Here is a 22,711-nt window from a genome sequence, read left to right as displayed (position 1 = left end):
TATGGCTTTTGATGAAGAGACCATTAAAGAAAATAGTAAACTATTGAATAAGAATGTAGAAAAACTAGAAGAAATTTTTTTAAATATTAAAGAAAATAAATTGAGTAGAGACAAAGATGATTATAAAAAAGGCATACAAAGAGAATGGAGAAAAAAGAGACCTAGAGGTTTCCAAAATAGTGGGAATAATAATGCTAATAGACCTTACAAATTTAATGATGACTCTAGAAGAAGATATGATAGGAACAATATCCCTAGAGACTCTAAATTCCATAAAAAGAGTAACGATGAATATAGAGATTCATCTACTAATAAGACCAAGAATTATGAGGAACAAACCAGGGTGGTGAGACGAAAATAGAATCAAAGTAATGTAATGAATAGTAGAACAAAAGGTAGATTCTCCAACCAGAGCAATGTGACAAATGGGAGAACAAGAGACAGTTATGACCAACCCGAGATTTTTTTAGGGGACCGACCCAAACAAGGACAGAATGTTTGGGCACACCGGAACAGGTTCTCTACTCTACAAACCCTTCAAACACCCTCCAAGAAAAGGAGACTCTTAGGTGCAACAGGAGGATTAGGGGAAATAGAGGAAGGGGAAATGTCGGATTAAATGACAAAAAAAGCACAGAAGGCATTTTTAATTTATCAAAAGAGGTTTTTACTAAAGAACCATTAGAGGTTTTTAATAAAGGACTAAAATTCGCTCCACAAACAGATCCCAATATGTTTGAACTTTTTATAGATACACAGAAATTTTTGCGTAAATTGACTATTAAAAGATGTTTTGAAAAAAAGAAAGATGAAGTTATTGCTTTTAGAGACCCACAGAGTGATCAGAGGATGGAGGAGATTCCAACAGACATTTTGTCACCCAATATTGTACATTCTGGTTTAAAAAACAAATCCAAATTCTTTCCCACTTGGGAAAAAGGAGACCACATACCTGTGTTTTGTGAAATGGTGATGGGGGAGTTTGAAAAACTCTCCAAAAACAGAGGTAAAGACAACTTAACAAGGAAAGAAAAACAAGCCTTGAAAGAATTAAAAGAAAATAAAGATATAGTTATCAGACAAGCTGATAAGGGTGGCAGTATTGTCATCCTCAATAGAGTCGACTATTTGAAAGAATCTCTGAGGATATTAAGTGATTCAGATACCTATAAGATTCTCAAGAATAATCCCACAGGTATATATAAAGAGGAATTACGTGGTATTTTATTGACTGGTTTGAATAATGAGATTATTAATAAGGATGAATTTAATTACTTATTTATTAATTCACCTAAAACCGCTGTCTTTTACTACTTACCTAAAGTACATAAATGTCTGGAATCCCCACCGGGAAGACCCATTATCAGTGGGATCGGGTCCCTAACGAGTAACATCTCACAGTATATCGATTTCTTTTTACAGAAATATGTGGTTTTAGCTAAATCATATACTAAAGACTCTGTCCAGATCATCAAGGAATTGGAAGGCCTTGAATGGAAAGATGAATACCTTTGGGTAACTGTCGATGTCACCTCTTTATATACCGTGATCGACCACGAAAAAGGTATTGAAGCTGTACAGAATATCCTGAGGTATGATCCAGATATGAATTGGGGACAAGCTACTTTTATCCTAGACCTTATCAGATACATCCTGTTCCACAACTATTTCTGGTTTGAAGGGTTATATTACCTTCAAACTTGTGGAACAGCGATGGGCACCAGGTTCGCACCAAGTTATGCCAACATTTTTGTTGCAGATTGGGAACAGAATCATATTTGGCAGAATAACCCATTTGGTGCGAACCTGGTGCAATGGAGAAGATACATAGATGACGTTTTAATTATCTGGAAAGGTGGTAGAAGTCTTTTAACCGAGTTTTTAACTTATATTAATTCCAACACATATGGATTGAGGTTCACGGAAGAAATCCACGATACGTGTATCAATTTTTTAGATCTTACCCTTTTTATTAAAGAGAAAAGAATTTTTAGTAGAACTTTTTTTAAACCGACAGATGGTAATGGTTTTATTGATTTTTCTAGTTGCCATCATCGAAAATGGCTGACAAATATCCCCAAAGGACAGCATCTGAGATTATATAGGAATTGCACTGAGAAAGAGGATTTTAAAAACCAAGTTCAAGTCCTTAATAAAAAGTTCCTAAACAGAAATTATCCAGAACAACTCCTAACTAACACACAAAAACAAGTAGAAGGTTATCAGAGGAAGGATATTCTATCGAATAATAAAGGGGTTAAGAGGAATGCTGGGAATCAGTCTGAGTTTGCCTTTTTGACAAAATTTAGCAATAAGGCCAACCTAATAGAGAAGTCTATTAGGAAGAATTGGCCTATCTTGCTACAGGACAAGTTTTTAAAAAAGGTTTTACCCACAAATCCTAAAGTGATCTATAAAAGACCCAATAACTTGAGGAATATTTTAGCTCCCAGCATTTTACCTAAACAGATTGTCGCAAATGAGAAATCAAACTTTTTAATAGAAAGGCCAAAAGGTTTTTTTAAATGTGGTAGATGCAGTACATGTAAATTTCAGAGGAACAAGACCACAGAATTTTCTAGTACGGTAACTAAAAAGACTTTTAAAATAAAACACTTTATTAATTGCAATAGTAAGTTTGTGGTATACCTGTTACAATGTAAGTGTGGGGTCCAATATATTGGACGGACGATTAGAAAACTGCACATCAGACTACTCGAACACTTTAATGGTATTAAAAATAAAAACGAGAAACATAGTGTACCTAGACATTGCAATAAATGTATAGATTTCGATTTTAAGGATTTTACCTGTATTGGGATAGATCTAGTTTTACCTCATTGGAGAGGTGGCGACACCGAAAAACGGCTAGCCATGAAGGAAACAGAGTGGATTTATAAAATGAAGTCCTCTGTTCCTTCAGGATTAAATACTGATTTGGACATACTAGCTTTTATTTGATTGATATACGATATTTAACCTCTTTTTTATTTGTCTCCTCTTTTGTATATATGTTTTTTACGTATGTTTTTTATATATGCCTTTTTTTATATGTTTTTTTTTTTTTTTATATTTATTTATTATACTTATATATGCCTTCTATATAAGCTTTTGAATATATGTCAGAATAACAAATGATATAAAAAGAATTGTCTCCTATAGTGTAATCAGTTATGTTTATATGACTTTTACCCTTCAGCCATATTGATATGCTTTCATCATTACATTATTTCCTGTATGTGTATATATATCTATGATTTTTACGAATATTTGGATATTGTCTTCTGTATCCGTTCATATTCAGATTGGTCATCCATTTATGCATATCCACATTGACAATACTGGATAGACAATTTAATATTGTGAGGTCTCTGTAAACTATTTTTATGGTTATTCAATACTGTAAGGTCTCTGTAAACTATTTCTATGGTCATCTGGAAATATAAATGGACTCTTAGATTTTTATTTTTTATTTTTTATTTTTTATTTTCTATATATATATATTTTTTTTATTTTTTTTTTTTTAACATTATTCCCCACTACTTAATTATTATTTTCTATATTCTATTTTCTATTTTTATATATAATTCATATATTTTTTCAATATATATACACATTATATATATATATATTTTTTCTTCCCATTTTTTCTTCCCCCTTTTTTTAGTCTGGTTCCTGTCCAATTTATATCTCCCCCCTTTATACTTAGCATTCCAATGTATAGGGGTTAGAAGGGGGGTAGGCAGATTTGTAAATCCGGTCTGCATAGGAACAGAGCGCTCTCTTTTGTAGTTCGCTCTTTATGCCACCGTGTACATGAACAATAAAGTTTATTTGCGTTTCTCCGTGGTTGCGCATGCGCATATTAGCCACGCAAGCGTCATGACGTATGACGTTGTGCGTGGTGACGTATGGACGCACGCCCAATCACGGAAGTGGACAGACGGACCGGCTGGTTTAAAAGAAAGAAGATGGAGGAAGATGGAAGAAGCTCCTGAGGAAGTCTGACGACGAAACGCGTTGAGCATTGCAACATTGACGACCCCTTGGGACCCTGCATCGTGGTATCAGCGGTTTTATTGTTTATATATGCTGATTTTTTCTCTTTCTTGGGCTACAGATTATGGACTTGGTGCATTTTTGGTACTAGTGTTTTGCACCTTATACTAGCACTGCATTTTGCACTTTTACTATCTGCACTTTATTTGCCCAGTTCAGCATTATGTATTAGTGAGCTGCTATACCTATGGGTTCCTGTCTTATATGTTTTGAGCACTTGTGATTGTGCTATTAATTTATATTTTTATCTACTTCTGTACCAATAAATTACTATTTTTACCAGTATATTTATTATATGGTTCTTTCCCCCACTTATACCTATTTAGTGACTGTGGCGCCCTGTTAATCTATATATACATTTATGATGATTGTACATGCTGTAGGTCCCTTAGAACTTCTTCCAACTTAGAAGGTCTTTCAGATTGCCTATGACAAGGCAGTGGTAATGCTCTGTTACAGGTAGCTGTCCAGTAGTTGTGTTTTTCTTGGTTAGTCCCCACGTCCTGGCTCCTAGCACTGGCAGAACCAGAGGGGCAACAAGCCTTCTAGGCAGTATTTGTGTCCCAGATCAGCAATATGATAACCTGCCAACTTGCTGCATGATGACCACCTCTTTATCCTAAAAACACCATCCCTGTACCAATGATATAAAAACAGTTTATTCCAATTTACTTTTCCACTTCCAGTTACGAATGCCCATTATAAGTTGACCTACACCATATACGTTCCGGTTTAGCCATCGGTTTGTAACAATCAATGATTAACCACTTTTAACCCTCCAATATTATTATTTTCAAATGTGATGTTGCAGAAGCTCTTATTCCAGCTCGATCGCCTTTCCCATACATGAATGCTAGTGTCACCACACTCCACCACCCATGGCAGCACAAACCTTGCAGCTCTTGGTTTCCCTTCATCCAGCGTATTTTTGCAGCTGGCTTGCTAGCCATCGCCGTACAGTTCATCTCCACCTCCTCTCCCTCCAGATACGTGTCCTTCTGCACATCAATAACCAGGTTGTGTGGTGGAACTGAAACAAGATTAAAGTTACAAAGGAATCAATGTGACACGGGAGGATTGGACGTAAACAGATAGGTCTAACAGACAGAGAACATTTAAGGTTAAGATTGGATTAAGGTTAAAGCAAGCAGAAAGAGGGGGGACAGGAAAAGTTGGAGACATAAGACTGACGCAAATATAAAATCACAATTACAAAAAGGAATCTATCAAGGGAATCACAGAAAGAAAACACAAAAAATAAATAAAAGCAAAGAAAAATCTCAAAGGAATAAAGAAAGTACAAGATGACATATGATATCGTATTATAGCACTATGTATACAGAGCCTTATTTTGGGAAAAATAATCCAGTACTCTCCTATTATAAGGGAACAAAGAGATGAATGTACTTTGAAGTACCTCATCAACAAAAGCACAGTGTATATAAAGATATTTAAAGTTAAACACACATTTATTAACATTGATATAATTTATAAAGCAGATAAATCATTCTAACAGTAGATGATGCTGCAGGCAAAGGTTTTCATCTACAAGACAAGAATTCCCATTATCCTTTTCCAGGAAAGGACAATGGTTTATGCAGTCCCCCAACAGTTGGAGATCGGAATCAGAAAAACAGTTCAGCTGTAGGTCAGAGGCAAGCCAACACAGTTACTGTAACAGTGGATCTGGCAGGGGACTGCAATGGGAGTATTAAAGTAAACAGCCCAGAGATATGGATGATTTAAGAGGGATATGGGGACAGTCCTTACCGAGCACGGTGATTGTAGTGTATGCTTCCTGAGGAGGATCAGTGTAGAGTTGGCACAAATACCTTCCCTCATCGTCAATGGAAACATTAGAGAGGGAAACTCGCAGTTCATTACTAGTAAAGTTCACCAACTGGAAGCGAGCATCTTTCAGAGCTGGGGAGCAAAACAGCGTTAATTAAAAATATATACTATGTCTCTGCTTAGTGCATTCCCTCCCTATTCACTAATACAGCTAGCGGTTAATCCTTTGCAGCATTTTTAACGGCACCATATTTATCAAGGTGAAACTGGAGCGATTGTGACAAAGTACCAAAGTAGAAGCAATCGCTATGGAAACCAATAGAATGTTTCAGATGATTGCTCCAAACATTCACCTTCCTTAGAATTGCTTCTAGAAAACCCACTTTCGAGTCATTTTTGCAGATGAAAGACTATACAACACAATATATGGTTCGATGTCCCTCATGGCTGATATATGAAAGGAACAGCATATAATCAGATGCCCTTAAAAGCTGGGGAAAGTAGAAGATGGAGAGGATCTATTACACTGGCTCCGGTAAAAAGAATGTATCATCAAAAATGCTATAATCTTATTTACATTTAAACATGTGCGTGAGTAATGTGCCATAATTTTCCATCACGCATAGGTGACAATTTGTATGCAATGCTAGATTTAGGCCAGCTGTGTGCTTAGAATCAAGTTGATATGATACGGCTAAAGGTGAAATCCTTATATCCTCAAACCCATTAATTACATTTCTGATTAGTCATGCTTTATCATCAAGAGCAAAACTCTGGAACACAAATAAACACATTTTTGATAGAAGTTGCTGTTTCCAAATGTACTTCTGATTAAGGATCTCTGATTAAGTTTGCTAATGACTGGGGGTGCTACTTTCATCAAAACACGGCGAAAAAAAATAAAACACGTTTTTACACTAATTAATGATCAATAGAGGTTTTGAAAAATCTGCAGACTGCCCTACATTGGGTTATGTGAGCTGAGATGTAATTTTCATATTTTTCAGCCAAAAAATAAATAAATAAAAAGTATGCAAAAAGTTTTCAATGTCTGCTCATTACTGTAAGTACCTTAAGGATTACTCCATGTACAATGACTACTTCAGAAACTTGAAGTGGTTATGGTGCCTGGAGTCTGTATGTGTAGCCTTTTGCTTTGACGATTAACACTTCTGCTGTCAGAGATGTAACGCCATCTTCGGTAGTGTCCTAGGAGTTCTGGACTGGCTTTTGTCAATTGTGTGCAAGCGTTGTTGCACAGAAATGTCAGTCATTGGCTGTGAGAACTGAGCGGAGGCTCTCAGCAAATTAATGTTGCCCACCACGGCTTAAAGGACCACTATAGGCACCCAGACCACTTCAGCTTAATGAAGTGGTCTGGGTGCCAGGTCCAGCTAGGTTTAACCCTTTTTGCTGTAAACAGCAGCTTCAGAGAAACTGCTATGTTTACAAATGGGTTAATCCAGCCTCTAGTGGCTGTCTCATTGACAGCCGCTAGAGGCGCATCCGCGCTTCTCACTGTGATTTTCACAGTGAGAAGCCGCCAGCGTCCATAGGTAAGCATTGAGAATGATTTCCTATGGACTGGCTGAATGCGCGCGCAGCTCTTGCCGCACATGCGCATTCAGCCAGGGACGTCAGAAGAGGGAGGAGAGTCCCGGCGCTGGAAAAAAGGGATTAACCCCTTCCTCCCCTTTCAGCGCCACAGGAGTGGGACCCTGAGGGTGGGGGCACGAGTATGTTTTCCTGGCACTATAGTGGTCCTTTAAGGCTTCTGCCGAAGCTGGAAGTGCATCATTGGATCAGGTAGCATCTAAACTTGGTGGGGGACCCATGTAAGAGTGCAAAATTTTGCTAAACGGTTTGCCCCATTAACAGGGAACTGGACCAAGGTACTCCTGGCATCAGAACCACTACAGCGGGTAATGATGCTTGGAGTGAACCTTTAATATATGGACTTTTCTGGCACGGAAATAAGATTAATAATTAAATGTATCCATAATTAGAGATAAGTGCTCTACACCAAAGCACCAGATGTGAATTTATTTACCGCCCCATAAACAAACATGATAGGCCACATTGAGCTAATTTCCATAGTATGCTCTGTATATACAGAGTATATATTTAGTGATATAGTCATAATAAAATATATTTCACAGCTCATGATTATGATTTAGTTAGCTACTCGGCTGCACAAAAATGTGAGAAGTGACAACTCCAGTTTAATGCATTGTAAGACAGGCAGACACCTATTAATAAAACCTGTTACATTTCACAACTTAAAGGGACATCTTTCCAGGGTGCATTATAGACATTATTAAAACACTGTACGGTGAAAATAACATACAGACAAAAGCATTAACTAATGTTGCAAATCCCTGGGATCCGTAGAGACCAGAAAGTAATTGAAATCTCCCAGTCAATGTCTACCCTCCCATTATTTTGGATGGGAAAAGTTATGCATGAATATGAGATATTTTGTAAGTTTATAATTTGTAAGAACATTAAATTACTGAATAAATTAAAAACTGCTTAATTCATTTTTCATGAATGAATGTATGATTGGCTGCTCTTGTATTGAAAGCTCTGTCACTTCCAAGTGCTCCGGACTGTGTACACCATACATAGAAACATCGTACAAGATCTTGTACAGGTGGGGGGCGGGGAGCAAGGTCTTCCCTGGACCTTTCAAATTATAATTTTTTTTTAACAAATGCTGCTGCAAAGACCACCACTCATAATCTGCTACGGACAAGCCGCCAATTAGAAATTATACAGACTGATACTGTATGCAATCTGTCTCTCAGTGATACAATAATTAAGTTCCAATGGGTTGATACAAACACATGCACACATGATGTGGTGGGATCGGTACTTACTGACCAGCCACCCTACTAATGGACTAGAGGAGAAAACTGCTGGCTGTCCGCATAGATTAATGCCAGTATAGCATCAATACTGCAAATCTTCTCTCTCTTTCCAGAGAGTTCCATCATATTACGTACCGCTGTGACTTTACGTTGCAGGGCTCAACAGAATTCGGGCCATTGGCTGTTGCGGGTTATCTTGGTACGGGGGTTGAGCTCACAGGTGTACCCGCTTTCAGAGTAGCCTCGCTGTGTATTTTGCATATGGCCACAGGTTGTGCACTGCGCAAATAGTGAACAAGCCTTTCGGTAGCATTTCCAGCTGGCTGGGTCATTTTTACACTAAAGGTGTGCATGGCTAATCAGATCGCTCAGATACCATAATATTGTAGATCTATTTGGTCATGCGGTTTGTTTTATTTATAAGCCCAGCCTCTCCGTTTCAACTTGCGCGGTTTCAATTTTGCTCTGATATTATAGTGGTATGTGATGCCATTAGGTTACTTAACAAAAGGTTCTGGGTGCTGTAGATCAGCTATTAATTTATCTCCAGTAGTAAGCTGGCAAATGAACTACAAGTCCCAGAAACCCCTAAAGTGACTGTAAAACACTGGTGCGCAGGAATTCACGAGATAAACTCCAGTTATGTAATTCTGTTATCCTCATCTACACTGTGTGCTTTCTCTGTGCTGACTGCAAGGGGCAAAGCTTGTAACAATTACTGAAAAAACACAACGTTGCAGGATAAAGACGTGTGCATTTCTAGATTTAGTTTTATTTTTCATACCTCACAACTGCATACCTGTTAAATATAGAAAAATGTAAACACAGGACGTGACAATTCCCTTTAAATTCTACCCCTGCAGTATAATGTTCATCTCCATCCATGCAAATACTCCAAGTGGAACTTTTTTTTTTATTATTCAAGTCAAATAAGGCATTAAAATAATCAGTTACAACGAAAATCTAGCCCATAGAGAGGCATGCAATGAAAACATTTTTCATAATTGATTTTCTTTTATAACTCTGTAAGTGATTAGGTGAACTTCCAAGGCTACATAAAGAGAAAATGTATTCGCTGAATATCTTGAGTAACAATAAATGTTTCTGGTTGGCCTTCAGAGCCGCAGGGAGTTACAATATATGTTGCCAGATGTCCTTCGACGCTGGTAAAGCAGAACATTTAAAGTACCGAAAAAGTCTCTGCTGGTAAATGTGGATGGGTATCAAAACTTGTATAAATGCGCAAATTTATGAACAATAGCTAAAGCCTAATGAAATCCACAAGGAATTGGTGAATCTGTCCATAAACAAATGCCTTGTTATTGCAGCAAATGCCCTGCATATATCACAGAAATAGATGGCCACAGAATCTCAAGATAAGAATTAAACATAAAAGGATTCATTCGGTAAACACCAAACTGCAGTGGCAAATAAAATAAAAAAAATCCAAGCTATGGCAAATAATGTTTCCAATTTAACTATGGTTGTCTAAATGTTGTAAATCAGTTTTCAATGCTTTACAGATCGGTGTTTAGTGAAATAACTAACTTGGGAAATATCACCGGTGTACAGAGGAATTTTTAGATCAGTTGTTATGGTGCCAGAAGTGACCTGAAGCCCTCCCAGAGTAACTAGTTCAAACTGTTCCCACTGAGCGCCCGGAGCAAGGAAAAGCCTATGTGGGGCCTTAAAGACCTACCTGAACATTCTCTGCTAGAAAGCACAGCAGTGTAACAAGGAAACATCTGGCTTCTCCTGACAATGCCCTGCATGACCCAGGAAGTTATTAAACCATTCTAAAAATTGTTTTACAGATTACTATGGGAGAGCTTTGGGGCACCCCTTGCACCACACCTACCACATGGTGCTTGGAGGGTTCATTTGAGTAGGGGGAAAAAAACCAAAAAACTTTTGGAATTAAAAAAATAAAACAAACATTTGGAGAAGCCGGTCTCACATTTGGCAGCTCACCTTTTCACTGGATTTACACAAGACCAAAACCACAAACACAATATACTATCACAAACAGGACCATAAGGAATACAGCACCGGATTACAAATGGGCCCACAAGAAATTCAGCTCAGAGAAAGCTAGAAACCTTCTCACAAGAGAAGGTATCCAGGGTAAGAACAGTATCTTTGTGCTACTAAGAAGAGTATTTTAAGACCATCATAACGCAACTTGTCAGGATGTAACATGGCATAAAACAAGAACAGTTGTCGTACATACAGAAACATGTGTAGGAAGAATTCTGTACCAATTAAACCGTTCAGATAAGGCATACAAGAGAAACTCACGTCTAATATCTCGGAAGTAGATCGTTTGTCGGTTGGGATTGAGTAGCTGTAATACGGAATCGTCATTATTCTTCACTCGGCAACTGATGATTGCAACTTCGCCTTCAACGACTGTCACATTCTCAGTCACCAAATTCTGGCTCTCTGGAAAATGAACGAGGAGTAAAAAAATGAGGAAGATAGTTTGGCAAGATGAGGGCAAAGAGAATAGCAAATGAGTGAAAGAGGTGAGGATGGATTAAAGTAAAGAGTGCAAGAGTGATGAATTGAAGAACAAAATGAATAGATGATTTATAGAGAGAAAAGTGAGAGAGGGAGAGAAAAAATTTTGAATAAAAGGAACATACAAGGCTGTTCATTTTACAAAATACACATTATGAATACACTGATGGTATGCATTAGAAAACACACACAAATGTACACGCACAGTACCACGCTGCATGTGCTTAGTAAAGAACACACACACTGTGTTCTGGAGAAAACTTAGACCACATTTTAGACATAGCATTGAGAACCACACATAATCCGCAAAGACACAGCATTGAGAACACACAAATAATCCACAAAGAGACACGGCATTGACAATACACGCAGCATTGAGAACCTAATTCACAAAGACACACTGCACTGAATACATACACACTCTGCAATTACAAAGTACAACAGTCGAACACATCGATATCTGCATGTAAACATTTCACTGCGAAACAGTCAAGGCTTGTCAAGCACAGACAGCAGTGAGAAGGCTCAATGCTCTGCATATGCACTATATGGAGATCACAAAATGCTTGGTGCATGCACTGCAGAGAATGCACAAATCTTAATAGACAAACTGCACTGAGCACATCAACTGCAGACACGCACACAGCTTCTAGGACACACTCTGTGCTGCGGAGAATACAGATACAAACTGTTCCATAGTGACTGTAATTATACATTCTTTCATATAATGTACCAATACCGACTATCATAGTGAACACAGATAGCCAATGCACTGCGTAGAACACAGATTAACACTCCTCCATCGAGGATACATACACTTGGATCCCAGAGAAACACAACAAATAAATCACGAACGCTCTACACATGTGGTTCAACACGAATGGCTTTAAGCAGCCTTTATGCTTCAAGCTGCTCAGATATTACAAAAATAAATCCAGTGTGTAATGAGCATGTATATGCAATGGCTTTCTAATTTCACAATATAAATAACTAGACCAGCTGGATGTATTAAAAAAAAATATCTAAGCTGGGGTCCTCAGGACCCTCGAAAAACTAGAATAGGTCCATTTAAAAAAAATAAAAAATAAAAATTATATATATATATATATATATATATATTCTCATATTGCCCCATGCATTAAAGCTGAAGGGAGACTAATAGCCCCAGACTCCTTATTCATTAAAACCAGATCAAGCCTATCACAGTATGCATGTTGTTGCCTATGGGCTCTGTCCCTGCTGCTATGGTGTAATATTATAAGTGCAACGGTTCCCCAGGTCACCTTCAGATCCCACCAATCTGAATTAATGTTTATAGGATGAGGAATTACAAGAATATAAGATTATTTACTGCAGTCAAATAGTTGGCACGGGGTACAAGAATTCTCCAGGTAATGAGTGTAAAAATAAGTACTGGAGGGAAACCCAATCTACACCCTCACCCTCAAACCTTTTATTCTTTGACCTGGTGTACATGCCCCTAACCAAGTGATGTAAAGGTAGAATTCCACAACTCTCCTTCATATAGGAAGAAAGAACATAAATGAGAGTGTCCTGGCTATCTCCTTATTCGCCACTTCAAATGACATTTGTGTTATTTTGTCATAATCGCCCCTTTAACCTTCTCATTCAAAGCAAGTATAGGAAATTTCGGCCAACGTGGACATGCTGGATCACCGAAGGTAGGGACGGTCTTGCAGTACTAGAATCAGCAGAGATTTCCCTTTCCAGGATTAATTCATCTTTATTAAAACCCACTCTGAATAAGAAATGTACATACAGGTCTATAAAATGACAAAGGACAACTAAAGTCACCCCAGACCATTTCTTCTTAAGGAAGTGGCCTGTGTGCAGTGGTCCTGTCAGTTTTTTGGTTTTTTTTATTAAAGAACTGTAATGTTTACACTGCAGGGTTAAATCCACCTCTAGTGACAGTCTTACTGACAACTACTAGAGGGGCTTCTGCGGTACCGACAGAGTCAAATTTGGTCAAGTGACGCAGAACCCCACAGGAAAGCATGGAATACAATGATTTCCTATTAGGAAGGTCTATAACGTTGTGGGAGTCTGAGAGGTAACCAGCGACAGAGCTTGAAAAGGGTAAGTAAAACTTTTATTTAGTTTGTTTTCATGGAGGGAGGAGGTCCTGTACAGAACTAGGGAGAGCAACACTATAACGTTAGAAATACAGGTCTGTGTTCCTTTATAGTGTTCCTTTACAGAGGCTGTGATAGGGGGTAAATCCTTCCTTCTATGGCGGTTAGCAGGTCATCCCTAGCATTTATATACTAAATAAATATACACATATAGCATGCACACACTCAGTACTCCAAGCCATAAGTACCATCCAGCATACAATACAGAATCACATAGATATTCTGAGTGGAAATTTCCAGCAGAGCCCATGGCAAAAAAAAACAAAAAACAAAAACAGATCAGGACTGATGTTTATATACAACACTGATCTGATGCTTTGCATATTCTACCAATTTCTGCTGCTCACTGTATTTAATAGACACACACCAATCTCCAGTGTTGCTTCAGCTGACATGTTGATGGTAGATTCTATTAATATGAACGCTCAGACCCCCTCCCCTCCAGTTCTCCAGTGACTCATAGCCATTTACACAGACCTGAGGAACAAAACGCTGTACTAATCGAGAAGAGATGGGTACAGGTCCGCGGCAGGGCCAATAGACGACGGTGAATGTGGCAGGCTTTGCCACAAAAAGCAAGACATGCTTCAGCAATAATAACCCGGTTCCCAGAGGCCAGCATTGACTGCATCCTTATGTGTGCTATTAGATGTGTGCAGAGCTCCCTTACAGCCTGTAAAACATGCATGGCTACACACGTGAGCAGTGACAAGTAGACAGCACGCATTGTGTGAGCACAGAGGAGTGCGATTCATTACCAATGTAGGGCACACAATGCCACGTGAAAAACAAAGTATTAGCAGGGCCTACAAATCAAATTCCAAAGTGGCTAGCCTGGCCTTAAACATTCTGGAGGGTGCATTATAGAACTAACTAGGGGTGAATTTCTTAACATTGGGGTTCGAGAATGGTTTAGCCTCTTAAGGTGAGCCATCACCAAGGACCTCCTGGCACCATAACAACCTCATTTCAATTAAGTTGTTAAGGTGCCCAGAGTGTTCCTTTAATCCCAGATGCAAGACCCAATGCCATTTCGGTAAATCCCCCCACTAGCTGGAACAGACTAGCCGTTGGCAAGCCCTGATCTTAGCGTGCGGGATTTACCGCCAATGTGTTGTATGAGATTCTGCTAATACTATAAAAAAGGAAAAGGAAACTGCCAATGTGTTGGCTATGGTCCAGCTCAGCTCATCTTTACATTCACTACGGATTGGGTTGTGCACAGTGCTGAAGAGATAAGCTGTCCTCAAACAAAAACTGGACCTGGAACTACACCTCAATTTATGGCTCTCTCTGGAATTCTCACCAAAAAAAAAGAGGACCCAACCTTGTTCTACTAACCGAACCAATTTAAACAAGCCTTCAATGAACAGTCAAGGAGACAATGGTCAGGGTTAATATAGAGACATTAGTCTAGTGATGGCTAAACTTTGATTAGCTGAGTTTCAAGGAGACAACTGCTGAAAGCGGTTAGCAGTAACCATTTTGTTATATGTGAGAGCACTATCCAGAGGTACAATACAGGGCTGAACAGGGTGGATGATAGCAGGAATACTACTCTGAGTCTTGTAGGATCAACTGTATGCAACTACATCTTCGTAACACCAGTGGTGCAAAAAAGGAATCAAGTGATGAAAAATAAATAGGTTTAACACCACTGGGCAAGGCATGATAACATGTTGTAACATTGTTGGGAAACTGCAAAGGAATAAGTACAGAACTTTAAATAAATTAAAAAAAAATACTGGATGTGAGCAGGTTAGCGTTCAAATATAAGAATCTTGGTGGAGACATCACGAGACCCTGAAGAGGAGGAAATCAGAAGTTTCAAATATTAGGGAAGGGAAAATAATACTCAACTCTTAAATGAAGCCTGCAAAAGCTTCAAAATGTCAAAAACGGAGACAAAGAGAAGGATCACTCTTCCCATATAAAGCTAATGATGCACGGTTATCAAATCATGTTTCTCTGACAAACAAATCGAGAGGAAAAGAGCTCGACAGAATACATTACCACACCAGGGGACAGGGAATAAACGCTTATAATTTCACAATTTTTTTCCCAATAGCAACAGAAGGAATGTATATATAAAGTAGGTGGAGATGCGTACCCCTAATCTGAGCCACCCAAGTCCTCTCGACACTGATCGAGAAATACTATCGATATCTTACAGACTCCTTTTTAAAATGACGACTTGCATTATGCTTTCCAAACAGCACTATACCTCCTGTAACCTGCTGGATTTAGGGACAGGTTCCCTACAGACCATCTGCACATCGTACTAGTTGTCTTCTTGGGATTATGTCCTCAGTGACTCTCCTGTTATTCAGAATCAATGACTTTAGAGACTGCAATGCATTCAACTTCCCAAATCACAGTAGGGTATGACGACATACAACACAAGAGAACACTGTGAAGCAAAGCCCCATGGCATGAGCGTATCAAATTCTAGCCATTTCTACGCGGTCTTTAATGTGAACTACTTACAAAGCAAAAGGACAAAAGACAAAATAAACACAGTGTTACTCTTTAAACACAAGACATCTACAAATACCAGTTAATATTAGGTTTACAGAACCAAGACCTGTCACACGCTGATCTTGTGTATTCGTCAACTCAAGATTCTCCAAATATCTTAGGTACCATGTTCCGTGGGATTTATAATACCAGTATAAGAAAAAGAAACAGAGGATATGGGATGCTGGGAAAGATCAGCCGCCCAAACTCTGAAATGGTTACAAGGGGTATAGGGGGCTTAACCCCAGGGGGAATTGAAGAGAGAAGAAAGGAATGAACTTTCATTCCTTTCTTCTCTCTTTGATTTATAATACCATCTGACTTTCTGTTGAAATGCTGTTGAAATTTTGTGGTATTATAAATACAAGGCCTTGTCCGTTGCAAATCAGAAGAGTTGGTCTTGATTGCTCACGTAAATTGTTGCTGACAAAGTATCTGCTGTACAGTATTTGCTATGGCGTTCTGTCCCCATGGTGCTAAAGATAGAGGGTCAAGGATCAAATTCTATCATAATGGATTCATCACGCAGGCTACACTTCTAAGAAACAGAGCATCAGCTATCTTTAACACAAATAAATGCAATGCTTTTCCCAATAGAGAAAATAAATTTGCTTCTAAGTCTTCAAGACACATCATATCGCAAAAGCTCGGAACAGATTCTGCAGACGCACCATCGGGTTTCTGACTGACACAGAGTCTCTGGGACACATCATTGTATTTTAGATAAAGACTGTTGGACATAGGAACCACAGAAACCTCTAAAACAAAAAACTAAATGCAGATCATGGGGTTTAGAGATACCGTATATTGCTGAACATTCTATAGAAGTCTTGATGTTTGTTAAATCTGCCACTAGAATTCTAAATGAAAGAGCTGATACTTACAAATAAAACAAATATGTATTGTTCTATTGAAATTAAATCTATGTATTTCCATTACAAACATGTAGTTGACTTAAGACTGAATCTCATCGCTAAGATAACTAGAATGAGAGTAGAATATGTTCCAGCACAATGTGGCTAAACATTTGCAACTCTTGTCGATTCCCCGTTAATTCTCCTGCAGAATGTGGATATAGGGACTGGATGGAACGCATTGTAGATGCTGTACAATAATGTTATACTCTTACAATTTCAGATGTTCTCAATGAACTTCATTAACCAGTGGTTGATAGAATGATTATTGGAATCCTAAAAGGTCCTAAGAACCTTAAGTGTGTTGTGTATACACTATATATTTTTTTTTTTTATGGACCTCCCCGTTTGCATTGCTTGCAGCACAAATGGTAGAGACTGCTGCTAATAATAGAGAAACCTCAAACAATGAAATAAAAATAATCTACGTATTTGTCAGCGTAACACATAAACCAATGAGAGAGAGAGAAGCAATATTTTCAAATATCAAGTAAGCCACACCACTGGAAATCATGAATTAAGCAGTTTAAATACTGCTAGTTTCAGCATGAACTCTATTGCTGTCAAAGTTTGTATGTATGTGTATATATATATATATATATATATATATATATACATATATATGCAGGTCCCATTAGAAGGCCATGTTGACTGAGATTTTGTACGTTGGAGAAATCATAAAACTCAAAAATTATAACATTTTTTTCTGTTGCCAATGAAAACTTCTGCGATTCTTAGTCCATTCTTCACTTACAAGACCACAGGTTCTGGTAGCAAAACCTCAAATACACAGTGGGAATACAGTTGGTGAGTGAGGTCCATCTCATGTAACAGTGGGAAAGTCTATATTCTACCAGATTCCTCAGGTTCAAAAAAACATATAAAAAGGTTTACAGAACCAAGACCGACTTTGGTCACAAACATGGTGGTTACAGCTAGCCTAACAAGTTCATAGTTCATTGTGGTACAATTTTTTTTAGTTTGCGCAAGTCTTGGTGATATCGAGCAGACGGCAGAGAGAGTCTACTTTATGCTTTTAATAAGCTGAAAAATTAATGAAGTGAGCTTGTTAGAGCCTGAATCCCGTTACAAAGAACACCAGGAGAATGCTGAGCAGGGTTCTGTGCACAAGAAGGAATTAGAGACTCTGCTGCTAAGTCTTATCTAATGCCAAGCTGGCCTAATGAAGTGGCATGGCTATTCTGACTGGGAGGCAGTAGCAGGTCCAGGCAAAGGTATAGAGGTAGATGTCACGGTGTGTCCGGTATGACTTCTACTTTCGTGGGTTGGTGCTTTAGCAACGTTCTGCTACATTTAAAGAGAAACCATCAAGAGCACTTAAAGGATTTGAAAGAACAGTGCCAGATTAATGTTTAGACCCTATATGGCCTTTTTTTTTAAAATACACAAGGTTTTCCAATTGATCTGTCTTTATTCTAAGGTCCACTGTGCTTTATCCTGAGGTCTTGTTTTGAAACGCGTTTGCTCATATAGTCAAGTTTTGAATGCCGCCAGCATATAATTTACTTAAAAATTCTGTTTATTATTTGGCAAGTATTTTTTGTCCCTTTATACATGCAATATGGTATAAATGACATGTCCATTAGTCATTTAAGTTGTAATGTATATTTGGGGTTTATAATATTAGGATTGATTATAAATCCTATTTTATTTTTATTTAAACTTTGTTTTAAAAAAGTATTTGCACGTATCAGATATACAATGATTAGTGAGAAGCAAAAAATATGGATAATAATGCAGTCGATTTGGTGCTTTAGTAAATAAAAACCAGCATTCTAAAAACCATAACTACAACAACTCTTTATAGGATTTATGATGCAAAGAAAGTGTAGGTGTTGCATCCTAGTTTGTTTTAAACCATTTTCTAGTGGTTCAAAATGCAATGCAGTTCGGCAAATGCAAAGCTGTGAGTTGTGCATTATTAGCCTGTCTAAATTTAGACACAATAAAATTCTAAGAGTGCCTTGGATGCCGGGCTTTAGGTGCTAGATGGGACCTGCTAAAACCCTTTGTTTTCTTTTCCGTGTTTTGGATGAACCGTAGTAAAAGATGACTAGTAAAGGTCAAACATGATGAACCAAGATCTTTAATAAATGTAATATTAGACATGTTATGTCTCTTTTACAGTGCCAGGTTCTCATGAAATATTTTATGGATAAGAAATCCCACTACTTATCGAGCTATTTTGTCTCCATGAGATTTACGGTATGTTTTTCTACCATATGAAGTCACCACGCATAAGTGTCATTTGATGGTGTTCCAAGTTCATGCAAGTTTATGGGTCACTTACAGATAGCTACAAAATAGAGATCAATAGAAAAGTGCGTTTTCAGCAGTTTCCGCAAACTGGAGCAATAAAACACCAACCTATTGTTTGAACAACAGTACAGAGGCTCTAGATAAACATATATTCATGATGTTGGGTAAAGACTGAACTGTAAACTCGGCCAATCTGAGAATTGCATTTCAGCAATACAAAGGCAAGAGACGCTGCCTTGTGTCGTCCTACGGAACATTTTGTAAATGTCCGTTTTCCTGCACAACTAAACAACTACTGCACAGATGGGCTAACTTTCCTATAAAAAGTGGATTTTTTTTTTTTTTATTGAGGAGTTTGTAAACTGATCTCCCAGTGATGTTCTGCAAACCTTGAAGGTGAGCGAGTTAGCTAAGCACCATGGGGATATGTTGTTCATGTATATCTGCAGACCGAAGGTAAGCCTCCAAAGCCATCAACTGCCTTAACAGCCTATTATACACAAATAATAATATACTCACTTATCACAGCACCCTTCAGTAAGACAAGTCTATGGCTCTATGGGACCTAACACTATAATGTCCTCTGCCATCCCTTCCCCTCCCGGTTGCAAATAAAGGGTTTAAAAAAAACACAAATTTTCTCAACTTACCGGATTCCAGCACCGGTGTCAGTCAGCGCTGGGTTGGGCTCCTTCTCTACCAACGTCACTCGATTTGGAAACCAATGAACCAACAGAGAGAGCTGCACCCACTTTAGGTCTTTCCCATAGAGAAGCATTGACAATTCTTTCCTACGGGGTTATGAAGATGCTGGCCATGGAGGAAGCGACTCTAGTGGCTGCCTGGTTTTAGATTGCAGGTTGACTTGCTACTGTTGCTTACTTATTTGCAATTTACTCTATAAAAAGGTACCAGGAGGTATAGCAAGGCCAGCTTACTGTGGTATCAAAAGTTCATAATATGCTAAAAGAATTAAAATAAAAAAAAGTTAACTGGGAAAGGGAAACGGTTATTCGTATTGATTTGAGATCCTGGAAATGGAATGATGAGCTGCATGTGGAGACGTGGTTAAAAATCCACACACGTCAAAAATCCCATCTCTGATTCATGGTTTATTGCAGACCGTAAAGTACTGTGAATTGTAATTTTGTATGCTCCAAGTAATATGTCAATAATGTTACTATTGTGGAAATTGCACTCGACTTCATAAATTAACGCAAGAATAAAACAAAAATGCCAGAGTAAAAATAGACAGCTGAACGTCAGTCGGGCAGCTCCCTTGGTAAACGTGCCGTATGAGGGCCATTTTGCCATATTTATATCTTTTTTTCAGCTGGTTATGGAGGGCAGGAGAATGCTACCCAGCTGTGCTTAATATTTCTACACTCCCCACCCCCCACCCCCCACGGCAACATTTGTTTTTTGGGTTTCCGTCAGTGAAAACACAAGTTTGTGGATTGAAACCAATTCACACTGCTGGGCAGCACTTGGCAATCGATAAGCATCCCGCAACCGAATGCTAACAGTAGGCCAGAGCCAGGAATCAAGCCAGATGGGAGGTTTTTGGGCTAACATGTAGGGACAATTCTCAAAATGTAGTTATAGAATTGTATTCATTTAGCACTAACAGCTGTACTTCACACTTTACAGGTTACATTATAGTAGAGTTTGGTACATTAGGTGCTCATGAGTAAGTACCACTCTAGGCACAAATATATTAGGCAGTTCTCTTGTATTTGCACATTTGGGTATGTTCTCTAATATTTTTGTGTGGAATGCATTTTTAGTTCTACGGATTGTTTATTTTAGGTCCACCTCTCCCCCACCCCACGCCACCCCACCCCTTTTTTCTTTGGGTGGCATAGCAACAGGATTTTTATCCAGTCCTATCAACATTGTCATAGGCCAGGCATAGGCAGCCTTTGGCACTGCAGATGTTTTGGACTACACCTCCCATGGGTGTAAGAGCATTATGGGGGATGTAGTCCACAACATCTGGAGTGCCGAAGATTGCCTACCTCTGTCATAGGCTGTATAGTACATATTCTTACATTAGCAGTGTTTATAATCTGGGTTTAAACAGCCATACAGTTCTATAGAATTTTTCCCTTTGCCTCACTTGTGACTGAGATTATCAGTCCTGGACGGTTAGGCTTTCTTATGAGCCAAACTTAAAAAGTCACTGTATAGAGTCAATGTCATTTATAAGCAAAGTGTCGCAATGACAGTAATCTTTAATGAGTCTAATGGTCAGTCCAGCAGCAGGATATACGCAGATAATGGCAGTGACAGGTTTTGACGCTTAACAGGAGGATTCACTAGACAAGAACATTACCTGTTAAAAGGGATCTGACAAACAGCAGGCAAGTATCCCAGTATGTCTTTTGTTTTATTCAATGCCATCTCTAATGAAATAGTCCAAAATACACTGCCAAGCCCGAATCAGACTAACAGAAGATCATTCAGCTTGACGGAGGAGTGACTTGGACCAGTCTGAATAATTTACATTAAAAAAAAAAAAGTGAATTGCAGGGATTTTAAAGTCAATTCTTTTTTATTTAAATTTTTAGGCAAAATAACTAAAATTAAAACACAGTTGACTTGGAGAATTATTCCAACTTAGCAATGTTGGCCTAATATCGTAAATGGTAAAGCAAAGAAAAAGGTTAAAAATGATTGCTAGCCTACTTGCAAAGAGTGGACACCTCACTGACGAGGCCCGTAAGGCTCGAATTGACTGGGGTTGCTGGGAACGTGCCAGCCATTTTGTATCCAAACTGCCCTTGTAAGTGGGCTCAGCCTGATACCGTAAGGTTCTCCCTGTAATAGCACAAGTGAGCTCAAGACCCAAGCAGGGACTCACAAGCTATTTGAATTGCTCATTCGCTTTATGTCTGTATGGATGTGCAATCATTTGTTTTCTATTTGCGACTGGTTACTAAATGTCACAATTATACCTCAACAAATTCTATGAACTGGCCATGCACAGTTTTTGCATTTCACTGTTGCGATCTATTCTTTTTCCCAACTCTACCTTTAATTGAACTATTCCTGTATCCCCTCCCCCCTCCTAAAATAAAATAAAAATGAGGCTGGAATCGAACATTAAAATGATGTGTCATTGAAGAGCCTAGTACTGGATATCAGTCTGGGTTAATGACATTTTAAAGAAATGCAGTGATCTTTTCCAACTAAATGATTGTGTCTATTATTTATTGGGGACAAGTAAGGTTAATTACTATGTATTATGACATCGTTATATTTAAGAGACTCTGTCTCCCTGGGAAACACAAGAGCCGACTGAATGTTCCATAGGAGGTTAGAGCATAGGGATTTACAAGTTAAATGATTTAAGACACAAAAGAAACAATGAAAAAAAAAAAATTGTATTTGGTTCTCAACTGTGTTCTGGGATCGTTAAATATTTCTTAACCCCTTAAGGACCAAACTTCTGGAATAAAAGGGAATCATGACATGTCAGGCACGTCATGTGTCCTTAAGGGGTTAAAGGACAACGGTCACCTCAAAACTATTTTTTCTAATATAATAATCATTTCATCCAGTTTTGAGATATAGGTATATCTTTTTTAAATAAAGTGTATAC

The 22,711-nt window shown here is 38.3% G+C and overlaps 1 protein-coding gene across 4 annotated transcripts in view; it reads right to left on the bottom strand.

Moving 5' to 3' along the window:
* CADM1 (cell adhesion molecule 1) overlaps positions 1–22,711 on the bottom strand; it is a 230,744-nt gene that overhangs the window by 90,424 nt on the left and 117,609 nt on the right. For all 4 annotated transcript variants that reach the window (XM_063436372.1, XM_063436373.1, XM_063436375.1 and 1 more), the window contains 3 exons: positions 11,019–11,162; positions 5,830–5,982; positions 4,952–5,089 (listed from right to left, as the gene is read on the bottom strand). In XM_063436372.1, coding sequence (XP_063292442.1) covers positions 4,952–5,089; positions 5,830–5,982; positions 11,019–11,162 — 435 coding nt within the window. The remainder of the gene's footprint in view (positions 1–4,951; positions 5,090–5,829; positions 5,983–11,018; positions 11,163–22,711) is intronic.

Source organism: Pelobates fuscus, chromosome 11 (genome assembly GCF_036172605.1).
Source record: "Pelobates fuscus isolate aPelFus1 chromosome 11, aPelFus1.pri, whole genome shotgun sequence".
Classification (NCBI taxonomy): domain Eukaryota; kingdom Metazoa; phylum Chordata; class Amphibia; order Anura; family Pelobatidae; genus Pelobates; species Pelobates fuscus.
The sequence above is the reverse complement of the archived record's forward strand: the minus strand, read 5'-3'. Positions and strand labels throughout refer to the sequence as shown.